This window comes from Microsporum canis, genomic scaffold (assembly GCF_000151145.1).
Source record: "Microsporum canis CBS 113480 supercont1.7 genomic scaffold, whole genome shotgun sequence".
Lineage (NCBI taxonomy): Eukaryota > Fungi > Ascomycota > Eurotiomycetes > Onygenales > Arthrodermataceae > Microsporum > Microsporum canis.
The window spans coordinates 669,078-690,070 of record NW_003299163.1 but is presented as its reverse complement, the minus strand read 5'-3'; the positions used below and the strand labels follow the sequence as shown (position 1 = coordinate 690,070).

At 48.2% G+C, this 20,993-nt stretch overlaps 7 protein-coding genes and 1 non-coding gene across 8 annotated transcripts; 7 read left to right on the top strand and 1 right to left on the bottom strand.

Annotated features, from left to right (window-relative positions):
* Positions 1-683: 683 nt before the first annotated feature.
* MCYG_07436 (RNA exonuclease 1) lies at positions 684-2,897 on the top strand (the record flags this gene model as incomplete). Its single annotated transcript, XM_002843607.1, has 1 exon — positions 684-2,897. The coding sequence occupies one exon, from the start codon at positions 684-686 to the stop codon at positions 2,895-2,897; it is 2,214 nt and encodes a 737-aa protein (XP_002843653.1).
* A 411-nt stretch (positions 2,898-3,308) lies between these two features.
* Positions 3,309-4,658, top strand: MCYG_07435 (uncharacterized protein; the record flags this gene model as incomplete). Its single annotated transcript, XM_002843606.1, has 2 exons — positions 3,309-3,627; positions 3,751-4,658. 2 exons carry the CDS (start codon positions 3,309-3,311, stop codon positions 4,656-4,658), a joined length of 1,227 nt encoding a protein of 408 aa, XP_002843652.1.
* Positions 4,659-4,849: 191 nt separating this feature from the next.
* MCYG_07434 (threonine aldolase) lies at positions 4,850-6,249 on the top strand (the record flags this gene model as incomplete). Its single annotated transcript, XM_002843605.1, has 3 exons — positions 4,850-5,043; positions 5,121-6,074; positions 6,134-6,249. The coding sequence occupies 3 exons, from the start codon at positions 4,989-4,991 to the stop codon at positions 6,247-6,249; spliced, it is 1,125 nt and encodes a 374-aa protein (XP_002843651.1).
* Positions 6,250-6,458: 209 nt separating this feature from the next.
* MCYG_07433 (aliphatic nitrilase) lies at positions 6,459-7,544 on the bottom strand (the record flags this gene model as incomplete). Its single annotated transcript, XM_002843604.1, has 2 exons — positions 6,459-7,296; positions 7,375-7,544. The coding sequence occupies 2 exons, from the start codon at positions 7,542-7,544 to the stop codon at positions 6,459-6,461; spliced, it is 1,008 nt and encodes a 335-aa protein (XP_002843650.1).
* A 1,938-nt stretch (positions 7,545-9,482) lies between these two features.
* Positions 9,483-12,917, top strand: MCYG_07432 (serine/threonine protein kinase; the record flags this gene model as incomplete). The annotated part of the gene is made up of 3 exons (XM_002843603.1): positions 9,483-10,388; positions 10,443-10,846; positions 10,904-12,917. 3 exons carry the CDS (start codon positions 9,483-9,485, stop codon positions 12,915-12,917), a joined length of 3,324 nt encoding a protein of 1,107 aa, XP_002843649.1.
* Positions 12,918-14,378: 1,461 nt separating this feature from the next.
* MCYG_07431 (glutamate carboxypeptidase 2) lies at positions 14,379-16,861 on the top strand (the record flags this gene model as incomplete). Its single annotated transcript, XM_002843602.1, has 6 exons — positions 14,379-14,962; positions 15,022-15,648; positions 15,703-15,769; positions 15,845-16,084; positions 16,153-16,637; positions 16,702-16,861. 6 exons carry the CDS (start codon positions 14,379-14,381, stop codon positions 16,859-16,861), a joined length of 2,163 nt encoding a protein of 720 aa, XP_002843648.1.
* Positions 16,862-16,955: 94 nt separating this feature from the next.
* Positions 16,956-17,029, top strand: MCYG_10572. Its single transcript has one exon. It is a non-coding gene; the product is annotated as a tRNA-Val (tRNA).
* A 1,771-nt stretch (positions 17,030-18,800) lies between these two features.
* On the top strand, positions 18,801-20,341 carry MCYG_07430 (golgi mannosyltransferase complex subunit; the record flags this gene model as incomplete). The annotated part of the gene is made up of 3 exons (XM_002843601.1): positions 18,801-19,272; positions 19,327-19,612; positions 19,669-20,341. 3 exons carry the CDS (start codon positions 18,801-18,803, stop codon positions 20,339-20,341), a joined length of 1,431 nt encoding a protein of 476 aa, XP_002843647.1.
* Positions 20,342-20,993: the final 652 nt, after the last annotated feature.

Sequence of the window (20,993 nt, the reverse complement as noted above, 5' to 3'; positions counted from 1 at the left end):
GTTGGTATGCCTGACGTTGCCCCAGGCAAACGGCCACGGTAACCCTGTCGCATTCAACATTTTAGCCATAGCACCAAGTTAAGGCATCTAGCGCGAGATCCGGTCCCTCGAGTAGCCTTTGTTAAATTTCACATGCTGCTCTGCTTCCTATAGATAACGGGGTCAGTTATCATGCGCCTAAACCGAGAGCGGATGTAAATACTCCGTATCTGGGCCCAAAGTAGGCAATATTGTCGAAGTGCTTGCGTTATCATTCGTGAGAAGTACGCAGCAGCACTCTTTGAGAGGAGACATCCCTGGTCTCTGTAGGACGGCTTGCACTCCCTTGGTCCGACGAGGGCCCAATCACACCATTCCACTCACCCCCCCCCCCTTGCGATCGACAAGGGTTCATATCAAGCCACCAGCCGTGTTGCTTAACCCTCCCAAGCGTTTGCGAGTTCAAAAAGAAAACTGGAAAAAAAGGTGCAGGAAACAATATCATGTGATATCAGCTTAGTCACTTTTATTAGTCATCCTTTTGGTCTCAAATTTTCTTCTCTCGGACGTGATTAAACATAGAGCAAACGCGACGGCGAAGAAGATATGGACATGCATTGTTAGCGCATGTCTGGAGCCCAAACTCTGTGGCATACCTATCTTATCCTTGATATCACTGCGGACCTGTGATAGGATATCTCGAGATGGGGAGAAAGCGGAAACACGGTGATGTTGCCACAGACGACACGCGGCTGGACTGCTCAAGTATAACTTCTACCACCTCTAATAGTGGTGATAAGGGGTTTGGCCTGGCGGATACACTATCTCTAATTCGCGACGATAATGGGCCTAGAGAACCAACCTTGCCCAAGGATACCTCCGGCGGAGAGGAAAAAGAACCAACCGGGGAGTGGCAGGTGGTAGATCGAGCGTTCACGAAGAAGCGAAAAAGAATAGGGAACGAAAAAACAAAATATCCAACTTTGACCTATGCCATGGGTGGGCGCCAGTCGTCCATCAAGATTTCAGATTTGCAGGGGCTCTTGCTCTATTGTCTTGCTGATGCCGTTGCGCCGCAATGGATATCAGTAAAGCACTCAGGCCATGTAAGAAAAGTTGTTGTGCTTATGGTTCCAGGCCTGGAGCTGGGGATGTTTGATAGGTCGATCCCCTTAGCTAAAGGAGAGAAGACCCCCGCCCCCGAGACTGAAACTACCCCCAACAGCTACTCTGGAGATGAAGCAAAGAAATCCAGCGAGTTTGAGCGTTGGAAGCGTGGGGTATCCCCCATCGGTGAGGAGACAGCCCGCCAGTTTGCGCCTAGAGCCATGCATAAAGATAAGCTGCCTGAAGCTTTACAGCCCCTTGCCGACATATTTCCGCATGTCTGGCCAGTGAAGTCCCCTGGGGACTCCAAATACAATAAAGTCCACTCACCTCTTCAGGCAATATTACGGTCTTCCTTGCCCAAGTCCAAGGAAAACAATAACAATAACAATTCAGGACCTAAAAGAACCAAGAGTCTGCCGAATTGGGTATCTCGGCGGACACCAATTACCACATTTTTGAGTACTGTTGATGATTTAACCGAACTTGAATACCCTCTACATCCTGCACTCTTTAGATCCGCTGAGGAGAAAGAGAAAAATGCTCGACTGCGTACTATGAGAGGGCAGTCTGCTGAACACGGATGGGTGGATACCCATGTCGAAGACTTTGCTGACGGAACTGTACCAGACAATGAAATAGCAGAAGGCAGTGTAACTGCCGGGCGCGATGTTTTTGCACTTGACTGTGAAATGTGTATCACTGAAGGCGGAAAGTCCGAACTTACCCGAATTAGTTTGATGTCATGGGACGGTGAACGAGTCTTGGATGAATTTGTTAAGCCAGTAACACCAATTATAGACTACCTAACTCGTTTCTCTGGTGTCACAAAAGAGAAACTTGACCCAGTTACTACGACACTTTCTGACATACAACAAAAACTGCTTAAAATTTTGACGCCTCGCTCTATATTGCTTGGACATTCTCTCAACTCTGACCTTAATGCTCTAAAGCTAACACACCCTTTCATTGTCGATACGGCTGCCATATACCCACACCCACGGGGGCCACCTCTGAAGTCGAGTCTGAAATGGCTTTGTCAGAAGTACCTTGGCCGGGAAATTCAAAAAGGCGAAGCCGGTCACGACTCCATTGAAGATGCGAAGGCAGTGCTGGATCTCGTGAAGGAGAAATGTGAAAAGGGCGAGGCATGGGGCACAAGTGAGGCTTCCACAGAAAGTATTTTCCAACGACTGTCTAGATCTTCCAAGCCAACCAAATCTTCCGGTTCTGTTTCCGAGGGTGGACGAACTGGGGCTGTGGTTGACTGGGGAAGTCCCGAGCGTGGTTTTGGTGCACATGCCAGTATTACTTTAGGTTGTACCAGTGACGAGGAAGTAGTTCAGTCCACCAAGCTTGCCGTCAACGGGGATCCTACCGGTAAAATCCTCTCAGGCGATGGCGTTGACTTTACCTGGGCCCGACTTCGCAGCCTAGAAATTTCCCGCGGATGGTGCAAACGGATTCCTGGTGCAGACCGTAATAACCAATCCACCGATATACCCGATCAGGATATTATAGGCCCAGAAAACTCTGATGAACTTGGCCGGGCTGTCGCCAAAACTGTTTCTTACATCCAACAGATATGGGATAATTTACCGCCATGTACACTTTTTATTGTATATTCCGGCACCGGTGATCCACGGGAAGTAGCACGACTACAGGCCTTACGGAGAACTTATAATGAAGAGTTCCGGAGCAGAAAGCCATGGGATCAACTGAGTGTGAAATGGACGGATACTGAAGAGCAGGCGCTCAAACGAGCGTGTCAAGAAGCGAGGGAGGGATGCGGGTTTATGGCTGTAAAGTAGAATCTGCTTATGTATCGACATGGCATATCGTACATGTATGGCAGACCTTGGTTGTAATATTTTTTGTTCAACGTTTAGACATTGCCATCGTGTGTTTGGGGCAGCACCAGTTTATTAAGACCAATTAAGACCACCCTTTTATATGATTTCCTTACTCAGGGGCCGAGAGCAATTAATATATTTTAATAGTTAATGGATACAACTCAACGACGTGAAAAATCTTTGTCACGTGGCTGTATTTACCGCGATGGGAGTTTAAATCTTGAGTTCGCCTATAAGTTCGTGTCTGACTTCCTTGTATAAGGAGCCAATGTCGTGAAAGGAGGTTTTTTTCGAGATCCTATTCAATTATCACAGTATATCTATTCATTTTTCGCGCGGGGAATTAGGAACTGGATGAAAAATCACGGTATGGCTACCGTCCAACATGCAAGAGCGTCGAATCATCCAGTAGAGAGGGAAGAGATGTATGATTCATCGAACAAAGGCATTTATAAAACGCTGGCAGTTATATCTACGGCCATAAATGAGCTTGCTTGCACTCTCCAGCAGATTCGCGAGCAGCTGCACGGTGTATCTTCCGCATGTGCAACTGAACACGAAAAGTTGAGGTCGAATAATCATCCTGATCATTTCGAGATATTTGCCATTGCCATGAAGGAAGTGCAATCTAAAGCAGCTAGAATCGAAATATTGGAACAAGAGAACCAGTCTTTAAGAGACAGGCTGAGTAAGGGTATATATGACAGCTACTCTGGTGTAATCCCAGGAGAAAACCGAGAAGTTGTTGGCTTTAGACCCCAAATTCAACCTACACCCTCTAGATGTGGTCATGAAGAAAGCGCTGGAAAAGTTAGAATGATAAGGGCCGGAGAAAAGAGTGTCATACCTCACCAATATACAAGTCCTGTTGACTATCCCGATAGACTTATGTCTAGCAATGCCTCCAATCCAAACGGGAAACGGCCTCTGATACCCCTACATAGAGAGCAAAGAGTCCACCATGATGATAACACAATTCCAACCTCCACCAATGCTACAAGTGTGGAATTAACCATTGCCCCAAACGAGAATGAACTCATTGAAGATAACAGCTCGGACGCCGAAGTGGAAGAAATCCCAGAATCTTCCAACGGACAGATAAACGACCAGTCTGCTGAAAATGAAAAGCCAACTGTATCGGAAGAAGCGTCGGAAAAGCCTACTTTAAGGCATAATCCAGCAAGGCGTCGACGAGGAACAGGGTTAAAATCAGCCCTGGAACAGACGGTCAGAAGTGATGCGCGCCCTACCAGTGTCCAGTCAATTCCACAAAACGAAAATACTACGAAAGCTGTAGGCGATGACTTAATGGCTGAACGGCCTACCATCTCTGAAGCTGCCATGGCTGGTGCAATGGAAGCTGGAGGCAAAGAAGCCGCTACAACGTTTGATCCGGTTACTAGAGAAAATGGAACATCATACACCCGAGAAACTCGCTTCCGGCCACCCCGTCGATTGACGAAGCGCCGTCGTGGCCGGCCGAAGGGACTGGCCTCAGAGCACCCAATGGTTGAAATTATTACACCCACAGATCCGGTCACCGCCGCTCCAAGACCAGAATCTCCCAAAGATACTTTAAGAGATTCGGAGGATAGAAGATATTCCACAAATACGAGGGAGGATGAGAAAGAGGCGAACAAGAAGCAACAGGCAGAAATTGCTGCTCGGGAGCTTCTAGTGCAGGCCGCAATGCAACGAGAGGAGGCGTATATGCTGTAGCTTGATTCCTTAACATTGAATAGAACCTGTAGACTAGATCATGTATATTAACTGGCAACCAAATCTTGTTAAGAATTCCAGCACTTCGTAACTTGTTTGGCCTTCCCTCGGCTGTTGGGTGGGGTAACTAGTAACTAGTTAGCAGTTTAAATACTTGCATGGAAGAACCTCCCAAGCAATGTCTTCGCTACAAACGCATCGTGAAGGATGAACAGAGGACTGAGTGCAGTCAGTCAATTGTGCAAGCCGCGCTTGAATCGTTTATACCACGCTGGAATACTACCAACTTTGCAGAGGGAGCGGAGACGCTGCAAGTCTGATCTACGAACCATGCAGGCCGTCAACGCCTGGCAAGCCCCAGGGGATGCAGCCTTCGACTTTCGAAGTTAGTTGATCCATTCCCAAGATAGTTGATGATGAAGATAAAATAGTGCCCTCGTTGCTAAATAAGACGATGCGCAGGCGATGTTATGACAAGACCAACGGCTTCGATGCTGGAGGCCATCGTAAACACGACGCTGGGCGACGATGTTCTGCAAGAGGATGAGGTGACATGTTCGCTGGAAAAATCCATCGCTGAATTGACGAATCATGAAAGCGCGCTGCTAGTTATGTCTGGGACCATGGGGAACCAAGTTGCCATCCGAACTCACCTGACGCAGCCGCCGTATGCAGTGCTATGCGACCACCGCGGCCACATCATCAACTATGAAGGAGGAGGTGTATCGACTTGGACTGGCGCCTACGTCAAGGGCATTGTACCCAAGAATGGAAGATATCTAACCTTGGAAGACATCAAGCCTCATGCTGTGCTAGGTGATGATATTCATGGCTGTCCAACACGGGTAGTCAGTCTCGAAAATACCCTAGACGGCATGATAATGCCCCTTGATGAGATAAAAAGGATCTCTGAGTGGGCTCATGGAAACGGCCTGAAGATACATCTCGATGGAGCTAGGTTGTGGGATGCTGTTGCTGCCGGAGCTGGGAGCCTCCCCGACTTTACTTCCTTGGTTGACAGTGTCAGTCTGTGTTTTTCAAAGGGTCTCGGTGCTCCAATTGGGAGTGTACTGGTAGGATCAAAGGAGTTCATCCAAAAGGCTCGATGGTTCAGGAAGACAATTGGCGGAGGGACAAGACAGTCCGGTATCATTGCTGCTGCCGCCCAGGTTGCCCTCAAGGAAACCTTTGGCTGCGGGCCGAACGGTCAAGGCGGAAAACTTATAGTAAGCCACCAAATGGCGAGGAAGATTGCAGATCTATGGACGGGAAAAGGTGGCAAGCTTAAGAACCCGGTCGAGACCAATATGGTGTGGCTTGACTTAGAAGCATGCAAGTTGTCAAGTGAAGACTGGACAGAGATCGGACGACAGCATGGCCTGAAATTTATGAGCGGTCGACTCGTGGTGCATTATCGTAAGTACTTCATTTATTTTATTCCTATATCTGACATGAGTGAATAACATGAAATACAGAAATAAGCGAGGAGGCTATTGAAAGGCTAGGCAAGGCCATGGATGCAGCAATTCGTGGTAACTTCACACCAGCACCTAAGAGCGAGAAGAATGGACAATATTGCGGGCAGACATAATTCATGTTCGGGGTATTGATGGACTACGTATATATAATGCTCTTTGGATTATTACTGGATAGTAAGTGTCGGCGTACAAAGATGGAACGCATGTACTATGGCTTCAAACCAAATGTATTTGACGTACCCATGGACAAGCTGCTTCACAACCTATTCTATCCTGTTACATTCCGTCGTATGGTAGGGACCAATTTTTGCGCTTATTGCAATTATATATCATGCTCAGTCTCTCTCTTAGGTACCACACAGCCTTTCTGGCCCTTATCAACTCCTAGCCACAAGAGATCTGGACGGCTGTAGTGTCCTACCACGTCGATGAAGCCTTTGTTCATAACCACTCTTGCCATATCCAAATCAGCATACACAATACCTTCTGCAGCAGGATTCCCATCTGCCAACGGCTTCGTGAGCCTACGACCATCTGGTCCAATGGCAGCACTATGGCCACCACCAGGCTCCTGGAACAGGAGTCCTCCTTTCGTTTTCAAAGTATCAATTCCCTCCTCATTGCACACCGCTGTGCAGTGCAGCACATACGCACCACCCTCAATGGCATGCGTTTGGCTAAGATTTTGACACCCTTCGGTACTCATGCTCCAAAATGCTGGAGCTTCGACTCCGGGATGAGGGTCAAGAGGTGGCCACATGGCGATATGAACAGCCTCCTTCTGTGAATAGGTGTGGTACTTCAGCAGAGGCAATGCATGCTCCCAACATGCTAATGTCCCGACCTTGACAACACCAATTTCGCAGCCAAAATCAACATCTGCAACGTTGGTCAGATCAGAGCCTGAGCCATCTCCAAACACAGTACGCTCCATATGAGTTGGCTTGATCTTTCGGCGATGCATCAGCAATTCGCCTTTGGGCGAAATAATGGCTTGGGAAATGTAGACACTGTGAGTATCAATGGCTTCCGCGAAACCAAGCACGACTGCAATGTTATTAGATTTTGCAGCTGACTTGATAGTATTCATCTCAGCGGAGTTGATAGATAGTGAGTTTTGTATGTACTTCGTGTTGATGATGGGGTCGACAGGCCTTTGCCTGTATTCGATGTATATGGTCAGCAATTGCACTGTTGGTCTTATATAGTATACATTCATTACTTCATGATGAACTAACCAAATCCATCCTGGATAACCTGGAATCCAGCACTCAGGGAACGCAACAAGCCTTGCACCACCCCTAGCTGCTTCGGTGATGAGGTTGACGGTCTTCTCAACACTTCCAGCCAGGTCCAGCCATTTAGGCTGCGCCTGGGTAATAGCAACTTTCAAAATAGGACCGGACATATTGTATTGCTAATGCTAAGTTGATGGACAGAGATATGACGGGTGAAGCGTCCGCAGCTGATGGTGGGGGATTTGCCCAGCCTTCATCTATGCAGGATGGAGCGGGGTATATGCTTGGTATACATATCTTCCCGGCCCTTTTTTTGGCGTGGGTAATAAGATTTCACTATACCTACTATGTAGTTATGCTATACACAGTGCCAGCTCATTTGACGAAAATAGATTGCTTCTCCAAGCCACCATGCCGGAAATATGTACTGTTGCGGTGTCAAGAGTTACGAACACCGTTCTTTAGCTAGGGGCTAGAAGTGGTAAGCTTAATTAAACAAGGCTATAGCCTGACTGATTATGGCTACTGCAATTTGTACAAGACGACGTGGCGTGGCTCGCTTGCATCTCTAATAATACTCGTAAGATGACTCGTACCCCAAGTCGCAACGTGGGTATTAAAGTATCAAAATTGTCATTCTGCAGCTACAAACCGGAGATCTCTAGCTATAGACCAGTGATATGAGTCAGAGTATGAACCTGGGCAGCCAACTTTGACAGAGAAATTGGAACGGCATGATCAGAGACACTTGCGCTCCTCTACATAGTAGGGCGACTCGCCATATCGTGGGCTTGTTGACCCTACCTGTAAATGGAATAACGCGATTAAATTACCATTACCATTCTGGTCTCTAGAGACCTCTTCTTCAGCCTACTTGGGAATACACACCGTAGAACTCTACACAGTCTACGGAGTTATAAGTCTAATAGATAAAGGGGTCCATGCCCCAGGATCCACCAACAAGAATAAGCAGCATCACGTGATATTTACGCGGCTAGTCTAACTAAAAATAGCTAGTTCCAGGCACCGAGAAGGCGGAACCCAATTAGGCTAGCCGCCGCATCTTCTGCTACTCCGACAAGTTTTTCCGATTTGCGACTTTCGGGGATTGAAAACATTCCAAAGCTTTAATTTTTTTATTGATTCTGGGGCCTGAGATGGCGTTGTTGCTCCAGTCTCCAACTCCAGCCTCATGAAACGTTGTACAGTGCTCGTTGTTTAGCGCTTGTGTTTTTCTTTTTGTTTATAGCTGTCCTGCATGTAAGTCATCAATGTTTGTTGTGTATCTGCCCTGCGAACCACTCGGTGGCGAATCACCAGGGCAGGCTACATTGATGAACCTGGGAGTCATGACTCGCTAATCAGACTAAAGCTATTCATTTTGATAGTTCCCAGCCTCCCCTGCCTTACCTGCTTTGATTCTGTCTGCCTGTTACCGCCTTTCTCCCGCACATCAAGGGCCATTGTGACTGCTCCCTGGTCACGACATATACTACAAGACCCCTCGACGATAATATACTCCAAGGCTGGGCTCTCTACACTGGACATTGACACGTAATAGGGCCTTGTATGTACACTAATAACGAATATACCAGGCTGCAGCGCTTGGTCATATTCATTTTTAGTGGAGTGGCAGCCTTTGATGCTAGACAAGGCAGAGAAAAACTACCCCGGGCGCTAAGCCCTGCATACATTGAAATATAAAGGGTTAGTTCCCCTAGTGTTTATCTTTTGATATTTGAGAATCATCGCTCGCAACGGTATGGTCTCCACTGCTTGACAGAATGGAAACAAAGTATTAGCTTTACTTAACACAAACTCTTGCTTGTATACCGTTATACCGTTATATCGTTTTAGACTGACGGTTTCTTGAAATTTCACAGTAAATCCCACGAGATTCCAAGAAGAAACGACCCAGAGCTTACACATCTTTTAAGGACTCGTAAACCCGCCTCACGCCACAGTCGCCTGCTACGAAACAACGGCCCAGTAGTGTGTGTGTGTATTCCCTAAATGGTTTTAATTGATATATTTCCCCTACCAGCGCCCTCACTTCTGATTGCGCCCAGTCGCTCAAAGAATCGACCCCTCTCTTAAGGCTCTCCCTCATGGACGAAGAAACCCAGCCGTCGACCCAGCCCTACGCAGACCCTCGTCGGAAGGGTGTTAATAACTCAGGCTTGAACCAGCAAGATGTAGCAGATATCATATGCATCCTGCATCCAAACTCTCCTGCTGCACATACATCAGCCTCTATAACGGCGGATCGTAACCCTCAGCATATCCTCCAGCGGGATGAGTTTGACTGTGATCTGGGTGACTCAATCTCCGGCGAATCAACTTGGGATATTGCACTGCGGTTTTCTTCATTAGTGAAGGACCAGAGTATGGGCTTCTATTTTGGCCGAAGTGTTACACGATGCGACATCATATTTGCCGCAGATGACAGGGTATCAAATACCCATTTTCGCATATATCTGAAGCCTGATGGTATACTTATGCTCCAAGATACATCTACTAATGGGACTATCGTGGACGGAAAGCTCATCCGGAGAGACGGTAAATATGATAGCCCAACAACCCAAATGCTTATGCCTGCATCGGTCATTCATATTGTTGGGAGTGATTCGGCATCAGCTATAAAGTTTGTTGTTAGAGTGCCTCCTCGAGATGAACTCCAAGCGCAATACACTAGGAATCTTACCCGGTACCTTAACCGAGCTCGTCAACTAAATGCAAAGACAAGTGACCCTGGCCGTGGGGAGATGCCTGCACCTGGATTCGTTATGCCCCAGAATGGCCATTCTTACGGAATGCATTGGAATGGCGGAGCCAAGTATAATGTAACCGGTCAGATTGGAAAGGGCGCTTTTGCGACTGTCTATAAATTGGCCACCAAGAACGATGGTGCTGTATTCGCTTGCAAGGAGTTGGATAAACGGCGTCTCATGAAGAACAATGTTTTGGACCACAAAGTTGACAGCGAAATGAGAATCATGAAAGACTTGGATCACGTATGAACCCTCCTTTAACTACGAAAAAAGCAATACTGACGACTCTCATAATAGCCTAATATTGTACGCTTTCATGATTATTTTGATCTGAATAACCGCTGGATTTACATTGTTATGGAATATATTGGAGGGGGTGAGCTTTCAAGCTACCTCAGTCTATCTGGGAGTCTTCCTGAAGTTCAAGTGCAGACCATTTCACGGCAGCTCCTCCACGCACTACATTACCTTCACGCAAGGAAAATAACCCACCGTGACATCAAACCAGATAATATACTCATTTCGTCTTTTGACCCGTTTATTATCAAGTTGTCGGACTTTGGGCTCTCGAAGGTGTCGCAAGAGGAAACGTTTTTGAAAACATTCTGTGGGACACTACTTTATTGTGCACCAGAAGTATACCCGGAATATGACTCCTATAAACACCACCTTCCTCGGAAAAGGCGTCGACCGGGTGATCCGTAAGTATTACTTTCTTAGTTCAGCATTGATATTAGTTGCTGACCTCCTCTCCGCAGGTTACCCAGAACTTCACCGTATGACCAGTCTGTTGATATGTGGTCGTTTGGCGCAGTGTCTTTCCACATTCTCTGTGGCCACCCTCCATTCATGGGCCGTGGAGACGATAGAGGGGCCCAGATGTTACGAAATATAATGACTACTGAAGCAGATTATACACTGCTAGAAAACGCTGGGATATCATCGGACGGAATAGATTTTGTTTCCAGGCTGTTAAATCGCGACCCTAAGGCTCGGCCAAAAGAACCAGAATGTTTTCGCCATCCATGGATCGTTGATGTGGCGGATGTATTTGAGTATGAGGAGGTGGGCGAGCCTGTTCAAACCGGGCCTCTTACCGAGCTGGTCGCTGTACCGGAAGTGAGTGAAGATGAAGATCTAGATGCTTCAAACCTTGCAATTAATGAAATGGCGAATGCAATATCCAGACATGGAAAGGGGGAAGTTGAGGAGGAAGGAGAGCTGTTATCTTCTGACCAAAATACCCATGCGAAGAAGCCCCGTGTAACACTGGAACAGGATCTTGGAAACAAATATGTCCAAGCCCCGGATGAAGTCCGTTATCCTTCACTACCGCAATTTTCAAGCTATGGATTTGAAGCCAAAAGCAATGTGAAACCCCCGTTAAATGTACCTCGATTATTTGGAGAGATTACAGAATCTCTACTTAGGAGCTCTGGGGTCCTTGGCCGAGATTATTCCGAGGAGATGGATGTCGTCGTTCCCCAAGACGAGGACGACAATGATTCTACTGACCAGTACGTGATTTCAAATGGAGGCTCGAGTATAAGCCAAGATGTCTTTGCGGACGGAGGCCAACCGCACCCACCGCTTACAATGAGGCCTCCCCCCCCTAAACTTTCAGACCCGAGCCTGATGGGGGCAGAATCTTTAGTAGGACACCTGAACATGGATTCTGTTGGCCAAAAGGACATGGCAGCAGCTGCACAAAACGGTGACGCTACTGCTACGGGGAGATTGCCAGACAGGGCATCTCAGAGCAGCAGTAACCATGCTTATTCATCTAATGGCACAGAGAGGGCAAAATTGGCTGGGAATGGAGCTACAACTGCTCTGGAGTCTCTTTCTCCACAAAATAGAATCTCACCACCCGGTGATAGACTTTCCTCGTATAGATCAGTAACCAGAGATATGAGCAGTAGCGTGGAAACCGATAAACCTGCCGGCATAACTGCAAGTGCAAAGTCGAGCAGTAAAAATGATATTGACCAGATTCCGGATGAACTTGCATGTACCATTGACGAACGCACAGGCCTTGAAGTCCCTTCCCAGTCTCAACCAAACCCACTCGACCCTGATCGACAATATATCACACATGAAATTAATGGAAACCAACAAGATGAAAACGATGAGAATAGAGAGGTTGGTTTCGTCAAACCTGCTACGATTCTGGGAAAGTTGACCCCCCTGCCAGGGTCTATCATCGACCAACCAATTCGACTAGAGTCACGTATGACATCTTGGGGCCGAGGAACACAAGCGACAATCCGTCACCCAGACTCCATGGATATCCGCATTCCTTTGTATGCTCTTGAGCTGACATTCTGGGCACCGTCGATTGAAGCTCGCATTGCTGAAGGAGAGGATTGGCTACAGATGAACGACGTTGTGACTCTGATATCCACGAAGACCAGCCGATGTATCTGGGTCAACGACGTCGAGCTACGCAAGGAATCCCGGAACAAGGATTCATTTCTCTTTGGTAAGATATACACCGGCGACATTATCACTGTGTATAGAAACAAAGACCAGAATCTACGGTTCCGGTGCGAGTTTTATCACGGAAACAGTAAACTGGAGAGGCCGAAAGATGAGATGAGGTTTACCATCGAAGAGTCACCAAAGACATCGTACACTGCTAGACCAGAAGGCGGTTCAGTATCTAAACCAGAGCCCTTCTCTGGAGATACACTGGACAAAGGCAGTGTTCCCGCTCCCACGAGCCGCCCGGCAAGTGTCAACAGCGCTGGCGCAGATAATATGTCTACCTGAGTGACCATCTGAAGATTTCTTTTCTCATATAATGCGTCTCTGCTCAATTGTTTTATATCGCCTAGTCAGCTAGTTGTTTTTGCGTGTTTTATCCCATATTACCCACTAATTCCTACGCCCTGCGAGTATTATTATCCCACACACTTAAGAGATAAAAAAGATATAAACAATATATATTATGATTGCTATGATCTCTATGGAATCAATATAGTTGAGTCGATCTGCATCTCTCTAGCCACCTCAAGTAAAAAACTACCGTTTAAGGTCGCTAAAAAAGGCAACTTTCAACTACATCTAACTGTCAACCATCGCATTATCTCCAACTCCTAACTGACACTCCTTTCTTCCACCTTTTACTCTCCTATGAGAGAAAGAAACGGCTTCAGTCAACCTTCAACTCCTTCCAAATACGATCCTGATTATGATCCAGCGACGACGATGTAACCCCGAACCTGGTTAGCCCGAGAGACGACAGAGCAGGCATCTTGTATATAAGAAATCGGCATATAATAGTTAACGATAACATTTAAGAACGAATTATATGGAGTACAGAACCGAACAATTTTCAAAAACCTAGGAGTAAGTTTCAAATAATGTGAAAGGAATATCGCGTTGTTTGGTTGACACTGTCCTTACTATGTACGGAGTATACAACGAACATACTATGTATACCTTGGGCGCACCTCAAGCATGGAATACGAGGACTGACAGCGGCCTCCAACGCAAGAACAACGCCTCGGAATGACAGCGAAGGGCGTAAGAAAGCAGGCCTCGGGCGTCGGACTTGGAGGTATTCCGGGTACGAAGCATTGGAGCTTCCCTGCATTTAAGCCAACTCAGAGCCACCGAGGATTATCCTTACAGCAACCCAGGGGAGGTGTAGAGACGATATCATACGAAGGCTAGCAGTTAACAGACCTGCCACTGGATATGGAGATCAGAGTATATCTCCTTCAACTGGACGACAGAAGGACAGAAGAAGCCGAAAAGAACTGCGGATAACTGCTTATAAATTCTACCAAGCTCTGCACCCCACACATTCCCCGTGGAGAAGACGATAATCACGAATCATACAGGGTTGCACAAGTGGCATTCGTCTTGGGGACAGGGATCCTGCTTGCTTCGACGATGCTTGATTCGGCCCAAGCTGGTTGGCGAGCCATCTCGGTTCTATCTTTCATTGGAGATACGAAGCAAAATGCCAACAACATCATATTTGGGATGTGGGGAGGCTAAGATGAAAAAGTGTGTCTAGTGGGAGGGTGCGATGATATTCAGTCCCAATATCAAGCTACGATAATATCTGGGGGCATATATTTCCCTGTCATTTCCTTCCCATCTGCCCTTTTTTTTTATTTCTTGCCATATTTCATTTTTACATTTGCGCTCCCAATTCCAATTGTGCTTTTTTTTTTTTGACCCTGTCTAGGGTGCAACGCAGATTGGCAGCTTACGGTGAACATGAAACCCTTATTGCTGCTGGCATTGGCCGCAGCTGTCGTGGAAGGCTGTGTCCGCGAGCGAGATGTCGGTTCAGTCGATGTTTTGAGTGTACTGTCGAAACGGGGACATGAGCACCCGCATCTTCCACACTTGTCCAAGTATGAGTCTCTGTTGGTGAACAGCTTCGACAACACCACTGTCGATAGCTGGGCTTACTACTATACTCATGGGATACACATTGCCGGAACCAACCAGAGCATGGCGCAGTGGACTGCGGATAAATTCACGGAATATGGCATTCCTTCCTCCGTCGTGTCGTATGACGTGTATCTGAACTACCCGGTTTCCCATTCCTTGTCCTTGAGTCACCCTGACGGTACTACCTGGAAGGCTTCTTTGGAGGAGGATGTTCTCAAGGAGGACGATACCACTAGCTATCCCGACCGTATACCGACATTCCACGGGTACTCAGCTTCGGGTGACGCGAGTGCGGAATACGTTTATGTTGGGCGTGGACAAAAGGTCGATTTCGAGAGACTTATCGAGCTGGGCGTTGACTTGAAGGGGAAGATTGCTATTGCTAGATATGGCGGTCCATTCCGGTGAGTTTTACATCATTTCCCATCTTTTCTTCTACCACCGAATCTAATGCTATAGATAGAGGCTTGAAGATTAAAAATGCCCAGGACCAAGGGATGATCGGCTGCATCATCTTCACTGATCCCGGCGACGACGGGAACGTGACTGTTGCAAATGGCTTGAAGGCATATCCTGATGGTCCGGCTAGAAACCCTTCCTCGGTTCAGCGTGGGTCGGTTCAGTTCCTGTCTACCTACGCGGGTGACCCAACTACCCCCGGATATCCATCTCTGCCAGGTTCCCCACGACAGGACAAGAACCGCGTCCTACCAAGGATCCCGTCCCTTCCAATCTCACAGCTTGACGCGCAGCCAATCCTTGCAGCTCTTGATGGCCACGGAACCCCGGGTAAGGAGGTAAACCGCACCAGATGGGTTGGAGCTCTGAATGCGACCTACTCTACCGGTCCAGCCCCGGGAGCCAAGCTTTCCATGAGCAATGTGATGCGTGATACCTACTCTCCTATCTGGAATTCTATTGGAATTATCAACGGAACCGAGCAGGACGAAGTAGTCGTTATCGGAAACCATCGCGATGCATGGATTATTGGAGGAGCTGGCGATCCAAACTCTGGATCGTCAATTTTGGTTGAGCTCGCCAAGGCATTTGGAAAGCTTCAAAAGGCCGGCTGGAAGCCAAAGAGAACTGTGTATGTGCTACCATTTGCCTAATACTGACGCAGTTGATGCTAATAATTGCATAGTGTGCTGTGTTCTTGGGATGCTGAAGAATACGGTCTGGTTGGATCTACCGAATGGGTTGAAGAATATGTATGTTTTTGATATTCTTCTTTCTCCTTAGAGATGACTGGGTGCTGACGAAAGGTATAGCTCCCATGGCTCAAGGCAACGACGGTTGCATACCTCAATATCGACGTTGCCGTCTCCGGTCCTATACCCGACCTCAGTGCTACCCCTGAACTGCACAAGCTAGCCCTTGAGACTATGAAGAAGGTTCTCTGGCCATACAAGGGACGCAAGGACATGACCATGTATGACGCCTGGAATGCCGCCACTGGCGGTGACGTTGGCGTCCTGGGCAGCGGCTCTGATTACACCGCCTTCGTCCACAACGGCATCGCATCGGTAAGTCGTGGAACCTATCGATTGTGCAACAAGCGGTCGTTTGAGAGTTAACGGGTTTGATGTTATAGCTTGACACTGGAGCTGGAGGAGACAGTAACACTGACCCTGTCTATCACTATCACTCCAACTATGACTCGTATCACTGGATGGCGACCTACGGCGACCCTGGCTTCCACACTCATGTTGCCATGGGCCAGTTCCTGGGTCTGCTGGGCTACCACCTGTCCACCGACGACATCATCCCCTTTGACGTGACCAACTACGGCGTACAGATGACCAAGTATCTGGATGATCTGAAGGCCTACGTGGCTGCGTCCATGTTCCCTGACCTCGACCTGGGCAAGATCGAGAGTGCCATCTGCTCCTTCAACGTCTCCGCCAAAGCGGTTGCGAAGCTACAGAGAAGAGCCGAACATGACCGTCACGACAAGAAGCTGGAGAAGCATCTCAACACCATCTACCGAGACTTTGGGCGCGGGTTTGTGTCGCAGGGCGGACTTCCGGACCGTGAATTCTACAAGAACATGCTGTACGCTCCTGGTCTGGACACCGGGTGAGTGGTCTCGTCCTCGTTTGTGTCTAGCAACTCTCTTTCCCCTTGCTGACCGTGTCTGTAGATATGCACCGACTACCTTCCCTGGAGTGGCCGAGTCCCTCGATGTTGGAAACAGGACCAGAGCCGTGGAGTTTGTCGAACGGGTGAGCAATGCCATCTATGTAGCTGGCGGCATCCTCTCGTCCTGCCACGACTGCAATGACTTTGTCGTCCAGGAGTAGTATATAGTCTTCCAAGTTTCAGAGAATGGCATCTCTCTCCCTCTTCTACTATGCTCACTTCCTGTTTCTGCGCTCCGCCCCCTGACATCCAAGCGACTCCGTGGTGTAGTTGGTTATCACGTGAGTCTAACACACTCAAGGCCCCCAGTTCGAGCCTGGGCGGAGTCACTCCTTTTCTTTTTTGTGCCCTTCTTTTGTGTATATTTCACGGGCAGGATATGCTGTGGACTGTTGACTGGAAAGCGAGCTGTGGATGTTGTGGAGATACGGAAGAGGTAAGATTGCGCGTCAACAGGATCGCCGTAGAGGCAGAGATTTTTCTCTGTACGGAGCAGCGCAAGCAAGCCCCTTAACTTTTAAATCCGTAATGTATGTAATGGAGCAAGAAACATAAAAATAATCTTAACGTGCAGCGTGTCCTGGTTTGTTTTTCGCATCTATGATAGGAACTGATCTTCGCCATGTGTTCGTTTCCTGAGCGTTAACAAGGCCGGATGTCATTTTTATACGGGGAGTTGCGGCTGGCGAAGAAATCACCGGCTGCTCCACCGTTATCCTGGCGAGGATGAGGACGAGATGAAGACGAGAATAGAGGATTGGGAGGCCAGCCCTATTCCTTCAGAGTGAATCTCTTTATACTGTAAGGCTGGAATCTTGGTCGATGAAACAGCGTCTCATCCTGCAGGCATATAGGCCAGAATATGTCATGCCAGTCACAAGGCCCATCTGAAGAAGACCAAGTCAACAAGAGCCATACATAGTAAGCGTATATATAAGGATGCCGCTTAAATATAGAGTCTGCAGGGCCCTGGCGTCCTTCTTCTGGTCGAGGACTGGGAAGGCCGCTGTGGGTCAAGGGGCAAAGCAGAAGAGCCTGCAAGCAAAGAAGCAAAGGAGGGAGAGAGACGCAAAGAGCCTGCTTGAGACTTGCTGAGGGCTTCTTCCCCTTTTGCTTTGAACCAGCCCTTTTTTCCCTCCCTTTCTGTCTGGTAATTGGTGCATCTCGGTGGCGGTCCAGACGGAGAGAAGAACTTTTTGCCTTGTCTTTTAACTTCTCTGGAGAAAAGAAAAAAAGCCTTCCATCTTCATCTTCGCTAAATATTGTGTATGCCGGCGTTATCACATTTCCCAGCTCCTCGTCTCTCGTTAAAAAAAAAATCGTTGGTTGGTGTCTCGATCTCGACTGGTTGAAAAACAGCGGAAGACTATAAACCGTCCAGCGTCTCTCTCACTCTCGCTCTCCCTCGCTCCATCGTTCAGCTCGTATCGCAATCCAAGACATCCTGGCCAAGCAGAAGCGCTTGCAGTGACACAGCAAGAGTAAGTAAGAAGAAGAAAAGAAAAAAGGAAAAAAAAAAAGGACTGGGATTGCGACTCCTTCGTCTCTTTGGCTTGTCTCCCTCTTGTGTATCCTCGACAGGCCAGACCAAGACAGACGAAGAGAGAGACTCTTCTCTTCTTGTTTCCTTTTACTGGAGAGTAGGGGAAAAAAAACATCCCTCGTCGTCAGCGTTGGGAGAAGCTGGTTCTATATAACGGATTAAAAAAGAGGGTGCGTTGTTGCTACTCTGTCTTTTCTACTGCAGCACAAGAAAATGCCAACATCCTCGACCTCACCTTTTTCGCCCTGTTAAAAAGAGAGATGGCTAACTTGTATATACAGGCCTGAGGAGCTCCTCTCTACTCTGATTGACCGTTGCTTCTTTCCATGCCTGAATCGCTCAATCTGGCCGCCTCGTCTTCATCGGAAAACACCACCAGCAGCACGCATCACCGGCGACGGTCTTCTTCACACATAAGACCCTTGAGCCTGAACCAGTCGTCCGCCAGTAAGGGGGCTACCGGCAGCAGCAGCTCGTCCCGGACAGAACCCTTCGGCCACCTGTCTGCCTCACTCGCTCCTATCCCGGGCACCCCCTCGGCGACGGGCCACTCGCCCATGTCGCTGTCCAGATCTCCCTCTCCACGGCCAGGCGGAGGTTGGTCCAGCCCCGGCCTGACCACCGTCACTGCTGGGAGCAGCGGCAGCTCCAGTCCCCGCCGTGACTACGGCGACCTCACCCCCAATGGCCACTACTCGAACGGTGCCCTAGACGGTGACCACGCCTGGATGGCCGCCAAAGCAAAGAGCGATCGCGTCAAGGGGTACCCGTCCTTCTCGACCAGGAATAACGGCTTCTTCTCCAGACAGAGGAGGAAGATCTCGGCCAGCCTGCCTCGGTTCAGACTCAACTCCATGCTAGACTACGGCGAGAAGGAGAAGCTGGGTAGGGGACGATGGTCAGGTCCCAACGGCAGTCCGCTTTTATACAGGGTGAAAACACTAGTCGGGAGCCTTCTACGCCGCACGAGAATACGACTTCTTCTATTATCCATTTTGTTCTTTGTTCTTTGGCTTTGCTTTTCATCTCGTACGTCTCTTTTCTCCCTTCTCTCTACGCGTATGAAGGCTAACCATGTTGCAGCTATCTACGAATCATATCGGCGGTCCTCCGTAGGCGGAGGAAAGAAAATAGTCTTAATTGTGGCGTCTAATGTCGGTGGTGGTGTTATGGAGTGGAAGGGTGCGAGGGAGTGGGCGATCGAGAGAGACAGTCTCCGTAATAAGAAGAGGTATGTCAAGAGATGGGGATACGACCTGGAGATCGTCAACATGGTCACCAAGAAACGATATGCCCACGAGTGGCGAGAAGGCTGGGAGAAGGTCGATGTCATCCGTGGTGCCCTACGGAAGTATCCCAAAGCCGAATGGTACGTTCTACCACAGCTCTACCGTGAGTGATTGACCCATTAACGTGTAAATGCAGGTTCTGGTGGCTCGATCTAAACACCCTGATAATGGAGCCCTCCTACTCCGTCGAACACCACATCCTCAACAACCTGGAGAAAAAGACATACCGCGATATCAACAAATACAACCCCCTCAACATCACCCACCCTCCGTCCCTACCGTACCTCGACCCCATCTCCCTTTCTCCCGAGGGCGACAAGAAACCGTCGTCCATCAACATGATCGTTCCCCAGGACTGCGCCGGATTTAACCTCGGTTCTTTCATGATCCGACGCAGCACCTGGACCGACAGGCTGCTTGACATCTGGTGGGACCCAGTCCTCTACGAACAGAAGCACATGGAGTGGGAACACAAAGAGCAAGACAGTCTCGAACACCTCTATACCAACCAGCCGTGGGTTCGACCCCACGTCGCGTTCATCCCCCAGAGGAGAATGAACTCCTTCCCTCCCGGCGCTTGCGGCGACGGAACAGACCCGGGCATCCACTACCAGCGCAAAGACCGAGACTTCCTGGTCAACATGGCCGGCTGCGAATGGGGTCGAGACTGCTGGTCCGAAATATACAACTACAGAGAACTAAGCAACTACCTCAACAGAACTCCCTGGGAGAAGTTCAAGGATGCCCTCAGTGACCAGTGGAAGAAAATGATGGGCAAAGAGGTCAAGAAGAAGCCATGGATGGCTTAACCTTGTCATCTTTCTACCCGTATCAAATCTATTCTACACTTTTTCTCTTTTTTTTGCTTAATTCATATATATCTATTTATTGAAACGGCGCTCTTTTGTTAGCTTTTTCTCTTCTTTGTTAATTCCCATTACATCCTTTGTTGATCTTTTGTTTGAAAATATATCGGAAGGTTGTTTCTGTATAATGTTTCCCTCCCTCCTTTTCCCCCTTCCATTCCTCCATGTTCTCAACCCCTACTTTTCTCCTCGATTATACGCGGACTTCTTTCATTATGCACGACAGTAGAATATCTTCTTATTCCTGTCCTAGGGCTGCTGGTTCTGGTTTCTTTGCGTCTTTTTCCTCTCGACTTTTGCATCTAGCTCACGTCTTAGACTATCGCCGCCTTCATACTTGTGTGCATTACGTTTTCGCTTGCGCTTATGTTGGATCTCCTATAAGTCGGCTATTTTTCTCTTCATCTTTCTGCTTTTATTCGTTGATTGCTTGTATTTTGATATTTGTCTTGCTTTGGAAAAGTACGATTCCGTTTTCCTGTAAGCAATGTCTCATGATTTCTTGCATCTTGTCTCCTTTCCAATCCCAAGGGATGTCTGTATTATCTATCTTAATTCTTGGGCCTTTCATCTTTTTCATCAAGGACTTTTTCTC